Source organism: Bicyclus anynana, chromosome 22 (genome assembly GCF_947172395.1).
Source record: "Bicyclus anynana chromosome 22, ilBicAnyn1.1, whole genome shotgun sequence".
In the NCBI taxonomy this organism is placed as follows: Eukaryota; Metazoa; Arthropoda; class Insecta; order Lepidoptera; family Nymphalidae; genus Bicyclus; species Bicyclus anynana.
Window position 1 is genome coordinate 8,255,293 of NC_069104.1, and position 21,994 is coordinate 8,277,286.

Sequence of the window (21,994 nt, forward strand, 5' to 3'; positions counted from 1 at the left end):
CTTGTATTATTAATAAGCATTTTTATTTTTTAACGTAATATTTGGACGGTACAAACGGCATTTTGGCGATTTTGCAGGGCACGTCCTTACCTCGAATGTTGACGTATAATTCGGTGCCAATTTTCTTTAGCCCTTCAGAGACGTAACCCATTGCGACGTTGCCTCCAAGAGAAGGACTGGGACATCCGCTTGTAACTTTACCTACATTTTGCCCTTCAACATTTTTAATAACTGCGTCTTTTCTAGCAGGCGCTCCAGTGTCCATCCTAATCCCAACCCTTCGTTTACTTACGCCTTCCTTGATTTGTCTCATTATTACATCGCTACCTGGAAAGTTAGTATCTGTACGGCGCCTCTTAGCGATTAACCACGTTAAAGCAGCTTCCACTGGTGTAACGTTCTCGTCAATGTCATTCCCATACAAACACAAACCAGCTTCCAAACGCAATGAATTCCTCGCGCCGAGGCCTGCTAGTCTTACGTCTCCTGATTCTAAAAGTGCTTCTGTTACACTCTCCGCTTTGTCTGCTGGTATGGATATCTCGAAACCATCCTCCCCTGTATAACCACACCGAGTTACACGACAATTCACGCCTGCAACTGATCCTTCACGCGACGTCATAAACGTTAAGTCCTGCAGTGGAATGTCTGTTAAACTTTGTAAATTACTCGCAGCTTTTGGCCCTTGCACAGCTATCAGAGCCCTTTCGGTGACGTCCCAAAAATTAACTGTCACATCTTTGCCGTTTTTGCGAAACACATCAGACGTTTCCTTCATGTGCTGTCTGTCGACCTCTAAACGTCCAGCGTTGGAAACTATGTACAGTTGGTCCTCCATCACTTTGGTTACAATAAGATCATCGATGATCCCACCTTTCTCATTCAAGAACACTGTCAGCGACCCGGTCCCCGGCTGCATTCCTCTCAAATCAACCGGACAGAGAGACTCGAACCACGAAACGCAGTCCTTTCCGCATACATTAGTTTGCAGCATGTGAGAAACATCGAAAATGGAAGCATTGCTTCTTGTGAACAGATGAGACGCGGACACACTTAAATCGGAGTACTGAACAGGTAACAAAAAACCGGCAAAATCAACCAATTTGCCACCATTTTTCTTATGCAAATTGTATAATGGAGTTTTCCTAACTTTTTCAGCACTATCACTCAATCTGCGGATTTGTATACCCGTGATACTGACATGGCTTGGAGACAGTCTATTTTTAGCTAGGGTGATGCTTCTTGAACACATTTTCAAACACAAATGACTGTTATTTGGGTGAAATTAACTCGACGCTTACAAATTATCATGATGCCAATAACGATAGGTCAAAGGTCACGCGGTGGTTATACTGTTCACTGATAACAGTGAGAACAATAAATAAAGTAATATATAACAATCTTCTTTTGATATTAAGATTGTGTTCAGACATTTTGGAGAAAGAATTTTAATTATCTGTAAATTGATAGTGATTCTTCAAGTACGTATTGAGCTCTATTTCTTCTAGGAAAATCGCAGTAGCAGCCCTTAGTGGTGTAAATGTAACTACCATTAATATTGGTAAATAGTTGATGATTAAATTGTTAGGGTCTAAACATTATCAACCCTAAAACTAAGCCTCATTTAAAATAACTGGCATATTGATAAGAGCTACTATAACCTCAAGGAATATTTGACATAATATTTATGTCATGATTGCACACTATTTATTAGTTAAATGTTAATAATTATAAATAATTTGAATTTAAACTCTTCAAGACCCTTCTCCTACAAGTACTGAACGAGATAGGAGTAAAATTCAGTTTTTGTTTCTTTTAGTAACTGAACTATTTTTTAGTATGAGCAAGTGTTAATAAGAAATAAATAAAATTTCAAAATAAACATCATTTATTTTCTAAATCTAATCCAACAAACCGTTTATCACACATTAACAACTTTCATGTAATCTTCATGAGTTAAAAGTTTGTTTTTAGTAGCATCTGTAATAGCAATACTGGACAACATTATGGCTATAAAGCCATCAGAGTCGGGCATTTCTTGCAAAAGTTCAGGATTCTTGATTAAATTTTCATTGATTTCTACCAGAGTGCCTCTCATGCCGCACGGTATACCAAAGGAAGAACCATCGCTCCACTCAACTTTACAAATAACTGAATCTGGAAACAACGCCTGCCCGCCTTTCTTTCCTTTTCCCTTCACTTTGTTACTTAGCCGATCAATCTTTCCTATATTGAAGTTCAGAGTATATTTATCCTTCTTCTTGAAAAAGAAATGGCTCGGTGCAAGACAGAGTAAGGTGATCCTGTTAGAATGAAACATTAGCATAATATCATTGTTTTCAATTCCATTTACATTCAATATGTATCTTTTACTGAAATATCTGTCTGTAAAAGATTTATAGATAGCTGGGTCATTGAGGTCTATGGAATCTAAGATGTTGTACTCCATGTTGTTATATAAATTTAAACTATAAAATTAACTTAGTTTTGTTGGTTTTGGCTTTGTGCATATATTCTGGCGCGAATTGCTGCGTGCTTTCTTATAGATTCTTCATTGTTCGCCGTTTGGCGCTGTATTCTTTCTGCCTTCAAACACTTTCTCATATCTCGATCATAGTCGTTACAATAGCCCATGAATTTTCGAAATGGGTGCTAAAACAATATAAAAATAGTCGTTAATAATTATTAATCATTGATCGAAAATTTTATGTAATAATTGACGATAAGACAGTTTTTTTATCTTTTGTTTGTAACTGTTATTGAAGAAAGAAAAATTCTTTCTACTAGTTTACAAAAAATTAATTTACCTCAGCGTGGCAGTCCTGTAATAATTTTATTAATACATTACATTCATTTGTATGTAAATGAGGCGCTAAATCCGTGTGCATTACGTTTTTAATAATAAAAAGCACAAAAGCAAATTAGTGAAACAAAATATTTCTAACCTTTTTTTTTCCACAGATTTAAATTAGAATTTAGATTTTAGAACTATCAGTATCAAGTGTCAAAACTGTCAAAGTTAACGATTACCACAGATTAATAGATACAGAGTAACAGATATATTACCTTTATTTGTCGTCTGTGTCTTATACGTTGACAGAGAAAGCAAGTACACATTTTATCTGTGGAGTAAAGCTTGGAGGGCTTTTCATGGTTTATATTTTAGCAGACTCAGAAGTGGATTACAAAAATAAGAAAACCAATGTCGAACAAGAGTTATGATTCACAATATTTGTCAGGACAACATAATTAACAATTCAAACTATAACTAAAACAATGAAGAATGGATAAGAATACCCTGAGCAGTCCCAGAGGCTTGTGACTCCGGATGCAGGTTTAAGGGATCCCTTCCGATATACTCACACTCACCATTCACTGCTCAAGCTATTCACCCCGCCTATCCCAAGTAACCCATGAAGCAGGGTTCCCAACTTAGGGGTTTTCCCCCCAGATTTAGGGGGCAAATAAGTGAAATGGGATTTTTTTAGGGGTCTGAAATTTTTAGGGGTATTTTCAGGGATTTTTTGACTCTTTAATATTTTTAAATTGATGATAATTTTAATATTTCTTTCTTGGCCTAGCGACTTATAACGACATATAATACGTTATTCTACAACCACTCTGAGGCAACTGGCGGCAATTTTCATCGAATAATAAAAATTGTTAAATTTATTCATTGTCAACATGTATGATTTCAAAAAATATGAATCTTCAGATAAAGACGTAATGTTTTTCTGTATTAAATATAGACTTTTGAAACATATTACAGCATATCATTTCTAAATAATTATGAATTTATATTTTTTAGGGGGAGAACTCAATAATTAAGGCGATTTTAGGGGTTTTTGACACAAACTTTAGGGATAAATATTTTGGAGAGTTGGTAACACTGCCATGAAGAAGGCTTCAGTATGCTCGTGACGTTCAAGACGTCCACCAAAGAGTAAATTAATATAATACGTCCACGTTTCTTGTTGTGTAATTCTTTATGAAATAATTGGGATAGGCGGGGAAAGAGACTTTTGTGGAAAAGGGGAGTGTGTCTTAACTGTCAAAGGATCCTTTAACCCTACACACAACGTTCACAACTTCGTAACTAAACTGAAGGTCATTCTCTGCCATTCTAAGGTCTTATTTTGGTTACACTTTGATTTGTTATGAAGTTGCCCTGACAAATATTGTAAACTTTTGTTCGACATTATCTCTTTCAACATTAAACTAAAATTGTAAATGTTGGTAAATAAAACAATGGTAATAACATTTTATTTAATTTATATTTATGTTTTCACATAGTGTCTCATTCTAATGTAGAATTAATCAGGACTGAGACCGCATAAAATTAATTACTTAGATCCTAGAACTCCAGGAACGCACCTCAATAAATAAATAAATAAATAATAGTAACAACGTTTCACTAACAAAACTTTAAACGTAATGACTAGATTGATTAATATTTTTTTTTCAAGTCGTATAAAAATGGTTAATTAGAAAAAAATGGAAGTGTTGCATTGTCTATGTTTGCTAAATGAAAAAAAAAGTCTTCAAACAGGTATAGCTACCCTCAGACACGATAACATTCACGTGAAAAAAAAAAAGGAACAAGCGAGTTTTCAAGCAAAATAAAAAATCTACATACTATACGATTAAACGAATGAATAGAAAATGCGGGTTTACTTTAACAGTGTTTCGACGCCCAATTAGAAAAAGAAATGCATTATGTGCCCAAAAAATTCGTCTAATCCAATACGCTAAAATAAAAAGCGGGTGTTATTTTTTTTTTCGTGGCAAGGGGCTGTCTCAACTCTTGGGCATTCCCTGGGGGGTGGCAGTTTCTACCATCTTCTTGTACTTCCCGACCAGCTCTGGCAGGTCGTAAGCGATGGCCACGTCGAGCCGATTGATGGGGCAGCCGCGGAAGTAGGTGCACGTGGCCGACAGCTGTTGGAACTCGTACAGAGAGTTCAGCCGGAAGAAGTCCCGATACGTCTCGGGATCAGGAAGATCGTACCTAAAAAAAACAACAAATTAATTGGTCACACCTACAATATGGTTGGTAACTAAATCAGTTTTTTTTTATAACGCGCTTAGGTGCAATCACGACTGATGGTAAGTTTGCCTATTCACTCTTGAAGATACCCATATTGTAGGTGGTGGAGATAACGGAAACTAAAGAGTATTCCACATCTATTTTGCCTATTCACTCTTGAAGATACCCATACTGTAGGTGGTGTAGAAAACGGAAGCTGGAAGAGTATTCCACATCTATTTTGCCTGTTCACTCTTGAAGATACCGATATTGTAGGTGGTGGAGAAAACGGAAGATGGAAGAGTATTCCACATCTTTTTTGCCTATTCACTCTTGAAGATACGCATATTGTAGGTGGTGGAGAAAACGGAGGCTGGAAGAGTATTCCACATCTTTTTTGCATATTCACTCTTGAAGATACCCATATTGTAGGTGGTGGAGAAAACTGATTCTGGAAGAGTATTCCTTTTTCCTATTTCCTATTATCTTTTTCATCACACTCTCATTGCTTAACTTAAACAATAACATCTTCGTTAATCCAGATTAGCTTATGTGGTTTAAAATCACGAGATCCTGAGTTCGAGTTCTCAGTTGAGGTATAAATATACTTATTACAACGATTCCTATGATTTATTATTAACTTATAAACATCTACTACAAGTTGCTAGTAGGACAAGCGACTTAGCTGTTCCAAAATTAGTCGAAAGATCTATTTTCCATTTTTACAAATAGTGCCTAGTTAAAGACCTTGTGAACGCCACTGTCCATGCCGTGTATTTTTTGACGGCCTCCGTGGCGCGGTGGAATTTACAAAACAGAGGTCCAGAGTTCGATGCCCGGCTGGGCAGATTGAGATTTTCTTAACTTGTCCAGGTCTTAACGCGATTTAGCGTTCCGGTACGATGCTGTGTAGAAACCGAAAGGGGTGTGGATTTTCATCCTCCTCCTTACAAGTTAGCCTGCTTCCATCTTAGACTGCATCATCACTTACCATCAGGTGAGATTGTAGTCAAGAGCTAACTTGTAAAGAAAAAAAAAACAAGTGTCTTAATATGATAAAGTAATTAAATAAAATCTATTTAAACAGGTAAAGTTTGTGGTATTGTAGGCGGTAATCTCTGGGATCTACTGAACCAATTTCTGAAAATTCTTGTACCGTTAGAAAGCCAGGTGTTAGTGTCATAGGCTATATTTTATCTCCGTATTCTCACGGGAACGGGAACTACGCGGGTGAAACCGCGGAGCGTGCTCGTTAGGTATAAATACAAACCTGGAAATGTTGGTAAGGGTGCTGAGACCCTCGTAAATGTGGTAATTCTGAGGGTTCTCAATGATGGCGTCGGCAATAACCTTTCTATTGCCGAAGATGGTTTTGTGGTTGTAGTACGTCGTTAGATAGCAATCAACCATCTTCGCATGGTTCCTTACGCGGACCTAAAAATAAGGATAAAATGTTACAATTAACATTTCATCATCATCATCATCATCATCATGAACAACCCATATTCAGCTCATTGTTGAGCATGAGTCTCCTTATAGAATGAGAGGGTTTAGGCTAATAATCCACCACGCTAGCTAGCCCAAGGAAGACTTGACAAATGTAGAGAATTGAGAAAATTCTCAGGTTTCCTCACAATGTTTTCCCTTCACCGTTTGAAACACGTGATATTTTATTTTCTTAAATTGCATATAACAGAAAAGTTAGAGGTGCATGCCCCGGACCGGATTTGAACCTACGGCCCTCGATTCGAAGGCCACTGGGCAATCACAGCTCTTTGCAAGCTATTTTAATTTACATTTATACCTATTATAATAATCATTTTCATTAATAACAATCAATTGAGAACCTCCTCATCCTTGAAGTCGGTTAAAAATGATAATTTACAGTTAGGTACTATGATTGACATATTAGTCTAGTAAAATAGATGAAACTATTTTTTGGATACAATGATATCCTCATAAGAACTAGATCTACGCGAGTGAAATCACAGGATGTTCTAATTCTTAGTTGTAAAGAATTAGAACATCTGTGAAATTACAAATCGACCAATAGCTGCCGAATCCATAATATCGCTCTCCCTTTCGATGCGGTATAACGAAAGATAGAATAATATTTTTGATTCGCACTATTGGTCGACAACAGTCAATTTTATGTCTTTGTGACTTTCTGAGATAGATACCTACTCGTATCTCCTGTTTATTTAAGTGTTCATTTACACGAGCGATAGCTGCTACCGTCGACGTCTCGTCGGCAGCCAACGGGAGTCGACTGCAGTGGATTACCGCCGCCGAGACATCGCTGACTGCAGTCGACTGCGGTCATCTTTAGAATTGCCGCTCGTGTAAAGGAACCCTTATGCCTACAGGTCGACGATAGATATAGTCCTTACCGCAAATCTCCTGGCGCTGGCTATCTTGTTCTCGATACGCCGATCGACCGCCTGCCGTAGGTCTCTCAGCAGTTCCCTCTCCTGGGCCTGCAGGAGGCGCACCGGCGCGCCCGGCTCGTAGGGCAGCGACCACAGCGATACTGTGTACATCACAGGCGGCTGTGGGGAGCTCATCAGCGGAGATATGTTCCAGATCAGTGCGCTCTGCACTCGCATCAGCTCTTCTGGCTTCACTGAATCCGCTTTGTTCAGCACGATGCGCGTCTGTTTAACGAACATTTTAAACATTAGATTCACTTTAATCATAATTAATCACACATAATTCAATGACGTGTTGTTATTTTTGAATTCTCATGGATCATAAGATGATCGTCAATTTAATTAAAATATAGGTTTTATGATCCGAATTAGACCTTCACCTATTTGTTTACAGGATGAAGTTTTTTTATATCAAAATATATATTACGAGTGATACACTTCACACCAAGACACTACTAAAGCACCTTTTGCCAAAAACGTTAAACATTAACGCAATTCTATAGCAGTGTTCCTATAACTCCACACTGTGTTCATTTGAGTATATTGCCTAAAAATCTGCTGAGCAAACTATTATTGACCATTATTAACTATCATTAATAATTAATTTATAGTTTGCCCAAGAGATTTTTAGGCAATCTACTCAAATGTCACTGAGTCATAAAAACACTGTTAAAGAATTGCACTGTTTAACGTTCTAGGCAAAGGCTGCTTTAGTAGTGTTTCCGGTTTTTTTATGAACCTTGTATAGCTCCTATTACTGTAGACAAAATTATTCAATAGAGGGGTGTTCTAAGTTTGACGTGTCTGTCTGTGGTACCTACCATAGCTCCCGAACGTATGAAGCGATTTCAATTTAGGTTTTTTTGTATCAAAGGTGACTTACGGGCGAGTGTTTGACGAAAATCGGTTGAGCTGTTCAAAAGTTGTGGGGGTTAAAAATGTCCCGAATGTCAGCAAATATACTCGAGTGCGGTCTCAATTGAAAGCGCACTGAAAAACGAACATTGATGACTTCATAGAGAGCGTTATTAATAATTTCATGACATTCGGGGTTTTTCAAAATTTTCAATTTTTATACGATACACATAACTGATGAAGCTGTCCTGAAAACTTACTTGAGATTCTCGGCCTTTTAGCTGATCGAGGATAGCCTCTGTTTCAGGTCCAACATCAAGTTTGGATGGATCGTACACGAGGAAAATGATGTCAGCGCGATCTATGAACCATTGGCACGCGTCGTTGAATGGAAACACTCGCGATACTTGTTTTCTGACCTCTAGTATTCCAGGGATTTCAACAATGTTTACCTAAAATTTTACAAATAAATCTTAATCACCACCAATATCAATATTTATTACTTTTCAAGCACCTAACTGATTACCTTTTCTAGTAATTTACTGGGATACCTAAGACCCCTTAGACGTTCTTCTAAACCTTGTCCAAATTTCTGTAACCCGGAGAAGGTCCAATCAGCTGCCAATTGAGTGCCATCTAGCACCTGGGGCTCTTTTCCGTACATTAAAATATTGAAGTAAGCTGGAGATGGTTCAGCACCTTAAAAAATTTATAAATTAGGTTATTTTCTACTTTATTAATAAAAAAAAAGTTTACAGGAAATAAGTAAATGAAAATATCCCACCTGTTCTTAAGGACCATTCTGTAAACTCTATTCCAGTCAAATAGTTCAATATTGAAGATTTTCCACCACTCCATGGTCCCATAAATAGCACTAAGGGTTTCGAAAATATTTCAGGGTCACCAAAATGTCTATTACTCAGGTCTCTGTACTTATAAAGAGTTTCCAGTGGCTTTATAGAAGTCTCATAAAGTCTTTTCAAGTCTCTTAGCACAATATCGGCTGATTTTTCAATAATTAACTCTGCCTCGCTTGCGTCTTCATCTAATCTTAAGATTTGAATAATGTGGTCACGGGACCTCAGGTTGTCAGGAATCTCACCTGTCTGTAAATAAAAAATCCAATTACATTATATATTTATACAAAATTTGCTAATTCTATTGATTATATGAAAGTTTATATGGAAACTTACTAAAAGTAAATCTTCTTCTGGTGCACCTTCTTCACTTTCTTCGCCCTCTTCAGAACCAGCTTCTTCAGATTTTTCAGAATCCTCTTCACTTACTTCTTTTTCTTCGCTTTCTTCCTTTACCTCATCCTCTGCGCTAGTTTCTTTAGTGTCATCTTCTTTTTCTTCTGATTTATCTTCTGCAGTATCACCTTCAACAGATTCATCTTTCTCTGCTGACTCTTGTTCTTCTTCAGATTTCTCCTCTGCCTCCTCCTTTACAGTTTCTTCCTCAGACTCCTCTTTGTCTTTTTCTTCTTGGGAATCACTCGTGTCTTCTTTAGGTCCCTCTACTTCATCAGATTCAGCCTTTTCTTGAGATCCATCGTCACCTTCTGTTTTAGTGTCTTCATCACTTTCACCTTCAGCCTTGGCTTCATCAGCTTCTTCAGATGCATCAGTAGATTCCTCAGATTTGTCTTCATCCGCTACTGCTTCAGATTCTGCAGTATCATCAGCCTCTTGTTCTTCGGATTCTGCTTCTTGCTCTTTGCTCTCAGCTTCATCTTCTTTTGAATCCTCTTTAGTCTGATCATCCTCTTTACTGTCATCAACATCTTCTTTACTGTCTTTACCATCTTCTTTGCTATCTTCGGAATCTTCCTTGCTCTCAGCCTCGTCAGCTACCTCGCCACTTTCTAAAAAATATTTGTGATTATTAAGTCTATAAATCTGTAACTTATAAATTTTAAATATATGTAATTTTGCTACATAATCAAATTTTTTAAGTACTATATTTTACACAATAAATAACAATATTTGCTTATACAGGGCAAAAAGTATCGACTTTATAAACTAACGTTAGCGTGAAATTCAGTTAGATTTTTCCGGGATTAAAAGTTACAAGGATAAGTCTTTACATAAACAGTAATATGTTTATTCAGATAATTATCTACCTTCCTTCAAAATTTCACTCAAATCGGTTTAGTAATTGCGGTATCAAGGAGTAATAATATACGAGTATAGGTACGCGCAAACACACACACAAACTTTCGCTTTTATAAAATTAGCATGTCATGTCATTTATGTAAGTTTCTAATGTGTACGTATGATTACATACACATTAGTATTTATTGTATTGGTGGCCACTAAAGGACTATTATATATACTATAAGGACTATTATATATATTAAATATACTAATATTATTATTAAAAAAACAACCTTTTTCGGTTTCTTGTTCGTCAGCAGATGCGTCTTCTTTGCTGTCTCCGTCAATTTCCTTGCTGTCTCCATCAATTTCTTTGCTATCTCCATGAGTTTCTTTGCTATCGTCTGCTTCTTTTTCGGCACTATCAGTCTCTTCTGTTGTCTCATCTTCTTTTGAGTCGGTATCGGCAGGGGTTCCTTCGTCTTCATAGGATACTTGAGACACATACGGTTCATCTGCAACTTCTACTGATGGCGCATCTTCTTTGCTATCTGCGTCCTCACCACTGTCGCCCTCTGCCGTTTCGCCTCCTTCTGCTGAAGTTTCTTCTTTCGTATCGTCATCTACACTAACTTCACTTGATTCGTTTTTTTCTGTAGATTCTAAAACATAAATCTAAAATTCATATTTACCTTCATGAAATCTAGTGTTTACTTTCAATATCTACATAATTTTTTGATAATATTGACCCATTCGCAAGGGGTTCTAGGATATTCTTTGTTTTTTGAAATACGTCAAAATTTAGTACCTGGTTCTGTGTCTCCCGATTCGAGTTCTTTAAGTGCTTTTTCGATATATGGACGGCATTGTGACTCGGAAGGAATGTCGTCATCGGCTGGAAGAAACACTCAAGTAAATAATAGTTCAAACAAAACACTAAATACCTATATCTAAGCTTCTTAACATCGTCAACTAATTTGGCGTTTGCAGGGCTTTGACCTACGTTCTTTTGCAAAGGCTGCAGTTTGTGCACTTACTGTTATGGAGGTTAACGGGCTTAACCTATATAATGGATACAATTTAAACGTTGTATCGATCACTACCACTGTTATCTCTTACCACTATTATCATAACACTAGCTGACGCCGTGCGATTTCACCCGCGTTAGTCCCGTTTCCGTAGGAGTATGGGGATAATATATAGCCTATAGCCTTCCTCGATAAATGGGCTATCTGACTGAAAGAATTTTTCAAATAGGACCAGTAGTTCCTAATATTACCGCGTTCAATGAAACAAACAAACAAACTCTTCAGCTTTATATTATTAGTATTATTAGTATGATACTTATAGTGGTCGCTGAAATGTTCGAAAATATTTAATGTGTTGTGTGCATTGACTTCTGTGGTTGTGTGTGTTATTTAACTTACGGTGCCGAAACATGGACACTGACAACGAAGCTAGTCCACACACTCCAAGTCGCTCAACATGCTATGGAGAGAGCTTGGAATCTCTTTGAGGGATAAAATCCGGAACGAAGTGATTCGACAAAGAACGAAAGTGACCGACATAGCTCTCAGGGATAGTACATTGAAGTTGCCGTGGGCTTATCATGTCTGTCGGACGACCGATGGTCGTTGGAGTCGTAAGGTCCTTGAGTGGAGACCGCGTCTCGGTAAACGAAGTGTGCCCCCCACTAGGTGGAGCGACGACTTCCGTAAGGTGGCTGGCATCGATTGGATGCAAAAAGCCAGAGATAAAGCGGGCTGGCGGTACTTAAAAGAGGCCTAAATCCAGCAGTGGATGCATATTGACTGATAATGATGTGTAATCTTGGTCCAAGCTTTTTGGAGTTCACGAATCAGAGCCGTACCTTGCTCTACAATCTATATTAATAACCACACTCCTAAATTTCAAATACTATGGATAAGTTATGATTTGACGAAGGTCATTCTCTCTTTAGAAACGTAAATACAAATAGTCTAGTAGTAAAGAGATCTTGTAAATTGTTTCATATGATCATCTGTACTGCTATATCTTTACAAATATTATACAGAGGTAAAGTTTCTGAATGAGTCGTGATAGCCCAGTGGATATGACCTCTGCCATCGAATCCGAGAGCGTAGGCTCGAATCCGGTCCGGGGCATGCAGCTCCAACTTTTCAGTTATGTGCATCTCAATAAATTAAATATCGCTAAAGGAGCAACAAACGTGAAAAATAGTAAAGTAAGCAAGATTTTAAGAAATTAAATATCACCGTGTCTCAAACGGTGAAAAATATCTCGAGGAAACCTATTTATATATTTGAGAATTTTCTTAATTCTCTACGTATGTGAAGTCATTGGGCCAGCGTGGTGGATTATTGGCCTAACCCCTCTCATCCTGAGAGGAAACTCCTGCTCAACAGTGAGCCGAATTTAGGTTGCTCATGATGAAAGTTTGTGAGTTTGAGTGTCTGTGAGGTAGAAAAATCTTTACCTTTTGGTAAAAGATTAGTCTATTGATAGCCACGTCATTTGTGAGTGTCGCTATATTTTTAACTGACGAAAAGTTAACAATTCGTCGTGTACCTACCTATATTTTTTTGTATGTATGAACACTTGTTTATTTATTTCATTAGAATACATTTGGAAATTTGAAAATTCCCATATAAATTTGGAAAAAAGAATCCGTCCCTGAGGGTAGGAAAACCCTCAGGGACCCTCATAGGGGATGATTGATGATAGAGCCAGAGATTGCCCCCTACAATATCAAAAACTTTACCTCTTTATAAGATTTTAGTAGACGCCACACGGTTTCACTCGTGTAGTGCCCGTTTCCTTGAGAATATGGAGATATTAGTAGACATATAGCTTATAAGCTATATATTATCCACTCTTTAAGTGGTAAGCGAGGACTTTCTAGTGGTAAACGGGTTTTCAAAATCGGTGCAGTACATCCAGAAATTACTTCCAACAACCTCACAAACTTTATCCCTATATAATATTAGTACAAATTAGCAACAGTTGCTTCGCGATTTTACCAGCGTAGTTCTCGTTACCATAAGAATACGGGGATTAAAATATAGCCTTTGACAAATAACGTAGCTAAAAGTTGTGTTAAAAGGATTTTTAAACTTGGTTCAGTAAATCTAAATAATACCACAAACTTTACCTTTGGCTATAATATAAGTAGGTACCTATGTACCTACTTAGAGAAGTATAGATTCACAAAGTCTAATTATTGCTCAATAGGGGATTAATTACAAGAAAGTATTAATTAACAATAATTTCGACTTTCAGAGGGTCGTTGTGTTGTTGCGTGTCGAGGTTTCCTATCGGTGTTTTTCGTTCACTGTTTGAGACATGTGATATTTAATTTCTTAAAAACCAGCGAAAGCCCGTTACCAACTTTGATCAAGTGAACGATAATCTTAATAATTTATTTATGAACATGATTCATCTTAAATATTTTTTTTCTCTACATCCGAACTTCGAAGTCAATGAAAAATCAGCATAGAGGCCTTTTTTTTTATTCTCTACAAGTTAGCCCTTGACAACAATCTCACCTGATGGTAAGGGATGATGCAATCTAAGATGGAATCGGGCTAACTTGGTATGAGGATGAAAATCCACATCCCTTTCGGTTTCTATCGTACCATACCGGAAGGCTAAATCGCTTGGAGGTACGTCTTTGTCGGTAGGGTGGTAACTAGCCACGGCCGAAGCCTCCCACCAGCCAAAATTCAAGCTTTTCAAGGCCAAGGCAACAACAACAACGCGTATAAATCCGTCATTTATTGAGTGAGGCATATTCGAGTGTTAAAGTCTGACTTACTGCAATTGATTATCCATGGCCAGATACGAGGGAAAAATTAAGGAGAAGCTAGGGGCTTATAGTGCAATCACGCCTGTTGGTAAACAGCCATGCAGATTATGAGTTATGGCAAATGGCGGTTGCCTAGAAGACCACTATCATCCACCACGAGTCTTCTCTCAGAATAAGAGGGAATAAGCTAATAGTCCTTCACGCTGGCTCAATGAGGATTGGCAGACTTCGACACGAGAGTTAAGAAAATTCTAAAGTATGCAGATTTCCTCACTATGCTTTCCTTCGCCGTTTAAAGTCCGGTAGGTATATTTAATTTCTTAAACGGCTCCCTAGAAGATGCCTATTCGTTTTTAGACTAGACTTAAATATTCCTACTCAAGTACTCACTTTGTAGGCTTCCAGGAACTTCTCTTCTTCCACTTTAAGTTTAGGAATATTTTAAATTATGTTAACTATTGCTCATTTTAATTGCATACAATACGTTACGATTCCAATAATTTGTTACATTGTTTTTAAATTAACTTTTACAAAAACTCTGACTATTCGTAATTTCATTAATCATTGCAAAATATCAATTTGTAGAATTACTTAATTGTATTGTTAGAAAATAAACTTGCAAAAGTGAAGTAGCTATACCTAACTATCTGCTAAAGAACGCTGTAAGTTTCATTGCAAAAATTTCCATTCATTGACTATGTTGATTCGTTGCAAGTAAATAAACTTTTACAATGACTTTTGCTATTGCAAAAGTCATTTGTAGTAGATCTTGACTTGAAGCTTTTTAAAGCAAATTTCTAAAAGCTCTATTTTTACGTAATTTTATTGCAAAGTAACTATTACATAGGCAATAACATTTATTTTATACGCATATAGTGGCAAAGTAAACAATGCCTAGGTCATACAAGCTATTTTAGATTTACGATATTTCTTATTGCTTTCTAGTTTCTACTTGCCCGTATGACCCAAATGCTTGACCTTCAAGCATTCCTCACTGACCACTGTAGTCTTTCTACGAGAAGGTACGGATGATTTGTTTGATTCCAGATTTATTATATGTTAGTATGGAAAATTAGTATTTTTTTTAATTAATTAAAGAGGACAGTAGGTATTAGGTAGCTAACAATCAAATATGATAATAAATTAAATAAAAATTAGTAGATATGGCAAAACGCAAAGAATATCAAATATTGGTCCTTCGAACCGAATTATTGAATGAAATAGGTTTTAGGTATTTGCGAAAATTTCATATGAAAACTCTGTAAGTAGGTAAGTATTATAATTTGGTATATATACTATGTACCTACCTACATTTACCATACGTTAAAAGGAACCATTTAAAGGTAGATAACCTTGAGTTATTTAGACAGTAGATGATTAGGAGATATCTAAATGAAAACAGACAGTTTATAATACCTACTCAAACATATTCCATCAAAAACAACACTTTTAAAATATAGCAATTTTCGTAAATCAGTTGTTCTGCCGTAAAAAGTTGTGAGATCCATGTAATATTCGGGGCTATACCTAACTACATGTAGAACCTATTTATAAAACGTGTTTATGGAAAGTTTTGTTAAATGAATGGATGTACGTGCTAGTCGTAATGCTAATGTAGGTCAGTAGTTATGTAAAAGTTATGATGTGACCTATTTCCGTGTCTCACTTTTATAATGTCGTCATGATCCTATCGTTTTTCACAAGATGGCGTCGCATAAAGAATCCCTGTATTTCTATTTGCGTAGCTATAGCGTGACACGTCTAACGCCGTCCCGCTCGCTGCAAGCTCTGATCGAACGCGACGAGTGATAATTAAATCATAATAACCTTGTAGTTTAAATATTCTTCTAAGGTTATAGCCAAGAATAGCGCACAAACGCTCTTTTTACATAATTTCAGCGCAAGTTACACCGAAAATAGCAACGCTGTAGTGACGCACAGCGCACAGCGCCTAGCTCGCCGCGCGGCTCCACTCACCTCTCGCGGCGAGCGCGAGCGCCGACACGGCCAACAACACGCACCACGTAAACCTCCACCACTGCGATCTCTCGGTCCACATTTTGTAAGGTCCGGCCCGCTACGCCGGGCTACCAGTCATTTGCACTCACTCCCGCACCCGATCGGTCGATCTGTGTACGCGAAACACAAACTACACTGAAAGCGAACTTCACCGTGAGCGAAATGCATTCCCGCAGGAATGCAAATCGCAAGCGCCGCCTTTAAATTGCGGTTCGATCGTTCAGAGCATCTACGGTATACGACTGAATGACTTTGATAGTGATCGTTAAAATTAACCGCAATTTAAATGGTCGCGATGTCACTCGCGGTGACGTGCGGTCTCCGCGGGAGGAACGTCGGACGTACTCTATTTCCGGAGACAGCACAGCATCGCTGGTCGAAGGGGTACTGGCGCGCGCGGTGAGCACGCAGCGGAGCTCCCCCCGAGCTGTCGTATTCAGAGCGCGGCGTGCCAATCGCTGGGCGGGCGGCGGCCATGCGTGCGCGTCACTACGCTACGAGCTACTACTGCAACGTTCGTGAAATAGGAATTTACGGTTCATTTCCTGAAATAAGGAAAAATTGTCTACTTTAGTCCAGCAGGGTTATTATGTAACTCGGTGTACCATTCAATTTTTATGTCACTACAACCTTTTTTATCGTATTATCGGAATTGTGTTCATCTAACATTCATTTCAACGCAATGATCTTGACTACGTCATTTTACATCAAATTGCAATGATTTTTTTGTTTTATGATCATCTAACATGAGTATTTCAACGAAATTACGTAAATAACGGGTTTTCGTTGAAATAATCTTACTACTTCCTACTACCACTTCTATATTACTGCCACGTTACGAAAAATTAAGATACTTATGTCATTTCATTGAAAATACGATGTTAGATTGTTGCTTAAGAAAATATGTTGAAAAACGTTGCAGTGACTCATTATTTAAATTGTACACCGAGATACATAATAACCCTGCTGGGCGCGTAGGTATGTACCTATTGGTAGCGGAGCCCATGGCCATGATGCTTTAAGTGCACTTCTCGAGCTTTGCGGAGACAACTTACATCACTTACCACCAGGTGAGATTGTAGTCAACGACTAACTTGCCGTGCAGTACTTCACCAAACCACCCTTCGTTTACTATTTACTGTTATTTAATTTCCAAAATTTTACAACGTCTTGTTAAAAGCAAATAGCAACTATTGTATACTGAAAAGCAGACCTACTTATTTAAAAAATATTTTATAGATATAATTTACTTATTTATTTATACCGTAGCTCACACAATAAAATCGTGATCCTAACTAATCCTTGCTCTAGGCACAGACAAGGTATCACTAGGCCCTCGTAGTGAACGCTCTACTTCGGTTTTAACTTTTACTGTATGCTGCCGGTCCCTATGAAACTAAAGCTGTTGGGAGCTGCCTTTTCTCAGGTTTCATTGCTAAAGCAATGCTGAACATTGGCCAGACAAGTAAAATAGATCATTAACAAAATTAATTTAAGAGATTAAGTTAGACGCCAGAACACCCAAAGATTAATACCGGCCATCAGATTACAATATCAGTTGGCACGGCGCGACGGATCGGCCACTCGCTCGAATATTTCAAGCTGCCATTCTTAAAATTACATCGCTCCTTCTCGCGAGTTGACTTCCGTCATTTGCTTGTCCATTTTAACTAACGGTACGTCATATATACCGTCACTTCAGAAAGGTAGATGATAGATATCTCTCTCTCCAGTAGTCCAGTCCCATGACTGGAGAGAGAGTGGTCATTTCAACGGTGTTACAGAAGGTACTGGTCCCTGTCTCTTTCTGAGATCCGAGTCTGACCCAGAACTTTTGGAGGTAGATGATAGATCTAATCTATCTTTCCAGTAAAGAGAATAATCTCCCGATAGCCTTTATAGCTTACTGCTCAGTGGTAATAAAGGTTTCGGACTCATTACCGAGATGTGAAGAAATTTTCTTAATTAATATTTCACTAGAAAAATAATATTAGTTGATCATGGACGATATTATATAGAAATAAATTTCCCGAGGTTAAGAAAATACGGGTAGTTTATAAACGCAAGCGAATCTTATGGCATAAGGTATTCGATACATAATCTATATTTATAATAAATCTGTAGAGAGGTCAATTGTGTAGGTACATGAAATACATTTTCAAAATAACTTATGGGGTGATTAGTGATCGATACTGATGCCAAAAATGAAATCAGTAAAATTTTCGTCTGTCTGTATGTTCGTTATAGAAACGAAACTTGGTACAATTATTCTTCATACTCCTGGGCAGGTTATAGTATACTTTTCATCACGCTACGATCAATAGAAGCAGAGCAGTGAAGGGAAATACTGGGAAATCGAGAGAAGCTACTCCATTTTTACAGCGATACAGCTCTATGGGCTGGATTAAAGAGGTCTAAGGGCAGACGAAGTCGCGTGCGTCCGCTAGTTGGCAATAAATACCTATAAATACATTTGTTTATCGGCAATAAATTATTAGACAGTTATTATTTCAATAAATATCATAACTAACCGTGGCAGTTCTTGGTTGTTGTTTCTACACCGGCGACTCATTGCTGGCCGTAGAAATAGCGCATATTGTAGCTATATCTAGGCCGGATATAGTATTATGTAAGTAATTTATGGCGCCTAGGAGGTGACTGTTTAAAAAGCACGTGAATCATCAGTCAGTGTAACAGATATAAATATGCTAATAACATGTCTATAACTGTCTCGTTGAGTTAGTCCATGGACCGAGTCTGCGGTAGCCAGACTTATTTTAAAAGGCTGATTTCAGTACCCAATTTAATCAGAAATTACTAGCGGAAGAGGGCGACTTGCGTGTAAGAAAGGAACAATATTAAACTAGGACCTTCTTCTTGAATCACTGACTTTAATGATTAAAACCACATCAAAATCCGTTGTAGAGGTAAATTTTGTGAGCACATCAAAATCCGTTGGTATAGCTTAATCTCTGGACCTACTTAACCGATTTTGGAAGTACTTTCACCAATAGCAAGCGACGATATTTAAGAGGGTCACAGGTAATATTCTATACCCGTATTCCCACAGGAATACGTAAGCGCCAAGCGGTGAAACATTAGGTTGTCGGCTAGTTTTTTTAAAAGATGTTACTTTTACATTCATGTAGTTTCAGTAGTATTCTTTTTTTTGTTTGAAAGAGTATATGCAATGTAATTTAATCCGTAGTGTTCAACTAAAATCAGAACTTTAAAATCTTAATCACACCAGCTACAGTATTGAAAAAACTGATTCAAGTAGAAAATTAGAAAAATCAGAAAAAAAATATAACTTGGATATTAGAAACTTTTCAAAATAGTCTTAGATAATTAGGTGGTGTATCTACCATTTGGGTTTTATCCATAAATTAAGGGACATCCTGTAAATGTATATACTTCCAAATTTAATTTTCACGAAAATCGGTTTAGTAATTTTTTGTTTAAATCAAAATAAGTGACAGAAATTGCCTTGAATTGCATACAGTGGCGTTTATGGTCATTATGCTTGGACGCACTAGAAACAGAAAAATAAAATCTTTTTAACAAAAAAATTTTAAGAGGCTTCAAAGATGCATTGGTCTAAAGGTCGTAGCTCATTAGACCCACCCGGGACTCGACCCGCACCGCCTCGTCACTAGGCGTCTACTTATACTTCTGTAAATTCACCCTAGTTAAGAACCCTGTGCACACCACCGGACACAGCATGTTTTAGAGTTGTGTTCCTGTTTATATTTTTTTTTAACTGGTCACCAGCTGGCCTATTCACTAAGTTAATTTTTAATAACAACATATTAAAATAACCATTACATCAGCTGAGAAATGTCATCTACCTACTACTTATATGATATCCACAAAGGGTTGTCAGTAGGGACCAGATGACATTTATTACATGAAATCTCAATTTGGTTTAAATGTCAAAGCCATAACATATGAATTAGCCTGCTGATGACTCGTCAGCTAGGAAATTAGTAACTGATATAAAAAGAAACAACATCTCTTTACTTATTATATAATTTGTCTTATTTTTAAACTTAATACTACCTTACAAATAATTTAATATCTAGTGGTCTATGATAATTAATTCATCTATGCTCCAATCTTCATAGGAGTGGTCAGGTAGGTATCTTCTTATGATGATGGGGATCTTCCGTTGCTTCAGTTCCTTCATGGCTATCTGCAGAGGGTCAGTCTCTCCCTCTAGTTCCACCATGACTGGTGCACACATGGCTATTTGCAATGCTCTTGTACCTACAATAAAAATATAATTGAGTTAATTTATTTGTATAATTGCCTATAAAATATAAAACACAAAAATATATATATTTTTTATTCTTTACAAGTTAGCCCTTGACTACAATCTCACCTGATAGTAAGTGATGATGCAATTTAAGATGGAAGCAGGCTAACTTGTTACGAGAGGGATGAAAATCCACACCCCCTTCAGTTTCTACATGTCATCATACCAGAATGCTTGGCAGTATGTCTTTCTCGGTAGGGTGGTAACTAGCCTCGGCCAAGGCCTCTCACCAGCAGGCCTGGACCAATATTTAAGAAAACCTCAATTGGCTCTACGTCTTGTAAATCCACCATACCATTTTTTAATAAAAAAATATTGCAAAATATAAAAAGCTTATTCAAAGTAAAAGCATGTTAAAGTTATCTGTTCCACATAAACTAATGTGGGTGCAGAAAATAAATTTAGGCCATAACCACAATATTATAATGGTTTCTATAGAGGTTATTGATAGATCAAATATATCCAGCTGGATTTTTCATAAAATAAAGGCTGAATTGAACCTTGACTGCCAGTTTTACATTGAAACTTGCATCAAGTCATGTAAAAAAAAAGTTTGTAGTATTCCTTTTTTTAAAAAAATCAGCAACCTCTCTGAATAAACAATAAGGTTGTAAAGATCCAAGTTAACTAACCAACCACTTTCTTTCTTAACAATCAAATAAGGTGTGGTGATGTGCTTGGTCTTATTATGACACGAAATCAATTTATGTTAACATTAAGCAGTACAATAGCACATCCAATCGAAGATTACTAACCTAACACTCTAGCCCTTTCGTATTTAGTCATGTATCGTGTGGTGATCCGCTTGGACTTCTCTACTCCGCCGACGGCCTGTCCCGGCGCCATGCACTGCACATTATATCCAGGTTCCTCCTCTTGTTCTTCTGCTTCTTCGATGTTGTTATCCTCTTCAGCAATGTCATCATAATCCGCTCCGCCATCCTCTGCGTCGTATTCTTCGTCAGCCATTGTTTTATTGATGAATAAATGGATATGATAACTATTATTAATTTGCCTGTACAATAATCAAAAAAAAATAAAACAAAAATTAAGAAAATTGAAAACACCACTTGGAATTCGAGATTGATTTTTTTAACAGCTTTATAGAGGTGAGGCGTATATACTGGAGCAGGTCTTAACACTAGGTTTGTTGGAAGACATATGGCGTACGAGTACGGAGCAGGGACATAAACACGTATTAAGCGTATTTAGAAGTACCGAGTACCGAGGAGCGCAAGACGTCAACAAAGTGCGAGTCCAATACTCGCAAATACTCTAACGGTCCAACCAATGCGGGACGTGTTCAGAGACGCGTTCGATTAGTAATGTGTGAGTGAGAGACTTCTATCAATGCCGAAAGAAAATAATCTTTGTTGTCTAGACATAAGACCGGTTTTTCAACGCAATAAACACTTCATACTCCAACAGTCAAAAAATCGCGAGACG

At 37.4% G+C, this 21,994-nt stretch overlaps 4 protein-coding genes across 6 annotated transcripts; all 4 read right to left on the bottom strand.

Moving 5' to 3' along the window:
- Window position 1: 1 nt before the first annotated feature.
- On the bottom strand, window positions 2-1,445 carry LOC112055490 (uncharacterized). The gene has a single exon (XM_024095626.2). It carries the CDS (start codon window positions 1,250-1,252, stop codon window positions 23-25), a length of 1,230 nt encoding a protein of 409 aa, XP_023951394.2. The 5' UTR covers window positions 1,253-1,445; the 3' UTR covers window positions 2-22.
- Window positions 1,446-1,870: 425 nt separating this feature from the next.
- Window positions 1,871-2,652, bottom strand: LOC112055492 (protein Abitram). Its single transcript, XM_052888360.1, has one exon. It carries the CDS (start codon window positions 2,447-2,449, stop codon window positions 1,922-1,924), a length of 528 nt encoding a protein of 175 aa, XP_052744320.1. The 5' UTR covers window positions 2,450-2,652; the 3' UTR covers window positions 1,871-1,921.
- A 1,603-nt stretch (window positions 2,653-4,255) lies between these two features.
- On the bottom strand, window positions 4,256-16,718 carry LOC112055493 (sarcalumenin). 3 transcript variants are annotated; one of them, XM_052888357.1, is made up of 11 exons: window positions 16,579-16,718; window positions 16,192-16,368; window positions 11,218-11,304; window positions 10,703-11,071; window positions 9,504-10,177; window positions 9,095-9,416; window positions 8,837-9,009; window positions 8,571-8,762; window positions 7,417-7,680; window positions 6,297-6,460; window positions 4,256-5,008 (listed from the first exon to the last, which is right to left on the bottom strand). In XM_052888357.1, exons 2-11 carry the CDS (start codon window positions 16,271-16,273, stop codon window positions 4,798-4,800), a joined length of 2,538 nt encoding a protein of 845 aa, XP_052744317.1. In that variant the 5' UTR covers window positions 16,274-16,368; window positions 16,579-16,718; the 3' UTR covers window positions 4,256-4,797. The 3 variants fall into 3 exon arrangements, with proteins under 3 accessions (XP_052744317.1, XP_052744319.1, XP_052744318.1); XM_052888359.1 differs by having other exon boundaries at window positions 16,192-16,343; window positions 16,579-16,716; XM_052888358.1 differs by having other exon boundaries at window positions 16,510-16,602.
- Window positions 16,719-20,246: 3,528 nt separating this feature from the next.
- LOC112055494 (DNA-directed RNA polymerases I, II, and III subunit RPABC2) lies at window positions 20,247-21,660 on the bottom strand. The gene is made up of 2 exons (XM_024095630.2): window positions 21,304-21,660; window positions 20,247-20,499 (listed from the first exon to the last, which is right to left on the bottom strand). Exons 1-2 carry the CDS (start codon window positions 21,515-21,517, stop codon window positions 20,312-20,314), a joined length of 402 nt encoding a protein of 133 aa, XP_023951398.1. The 5' UTR covers window positions 21,518-21,660; the 3' UTR covers window positions 20,247-20,311.
- Window positions 21,661-21,994: the final 334 nt, after the last annotated feature.

Bases quoted from the DNA above. Each gene is read 5' to 3' on its own strand.
- LOC112055490 (XM_024095626.2), bottom strand. From the start codon at position 1,252: ATGTGTTCAAGAAGCATCACCCTAGCTAAAAATAGACTGTCTCCAAGC.
- LOC112055492 (XM_052888360.1), bottom strand. From the start codon at position 2,449: ATGGAGTACAACATCTTAGATTCCATAGACCTCAATGACCCAGCTATC.
- LOC112055493 (XM_052888357.1), bottom strand. From the start codon at position 16,273: ATGTGGACCGAGAGATCGCAGTGGTGGAGGTTTACGTGGTGCGTGTTG. The intron at 9,010-9,094 runs GTGGGATATTTT...AAATTTTTTAAG, and splicing joins AGAATGGTCCTTAAGAACAG to GTGCTGAACCATCTCCAGCT. The intron at 5,009-6,296 runs GTTTGTATTTAT...TGTTTTTTTTAG, and splicing joins ACCCTTACCAACATTTCCAG to GTACGATCTTCCTGATCCCG.
- LOC112055494 (XM_024095630.2), bottom strand. From the start codon at position 21,517: ATGGCTGACGAAGAATACGACGCAGAGGATGGCGGAGCGGATTATGAT. The intron at 20,500-21,303 runs GTTAGTAATCTT...TTTTTATTGTAG, and splicing joins CGAAAGGGCTAGAGTGTTAG to GTACAAGAGCATTGCAAATA.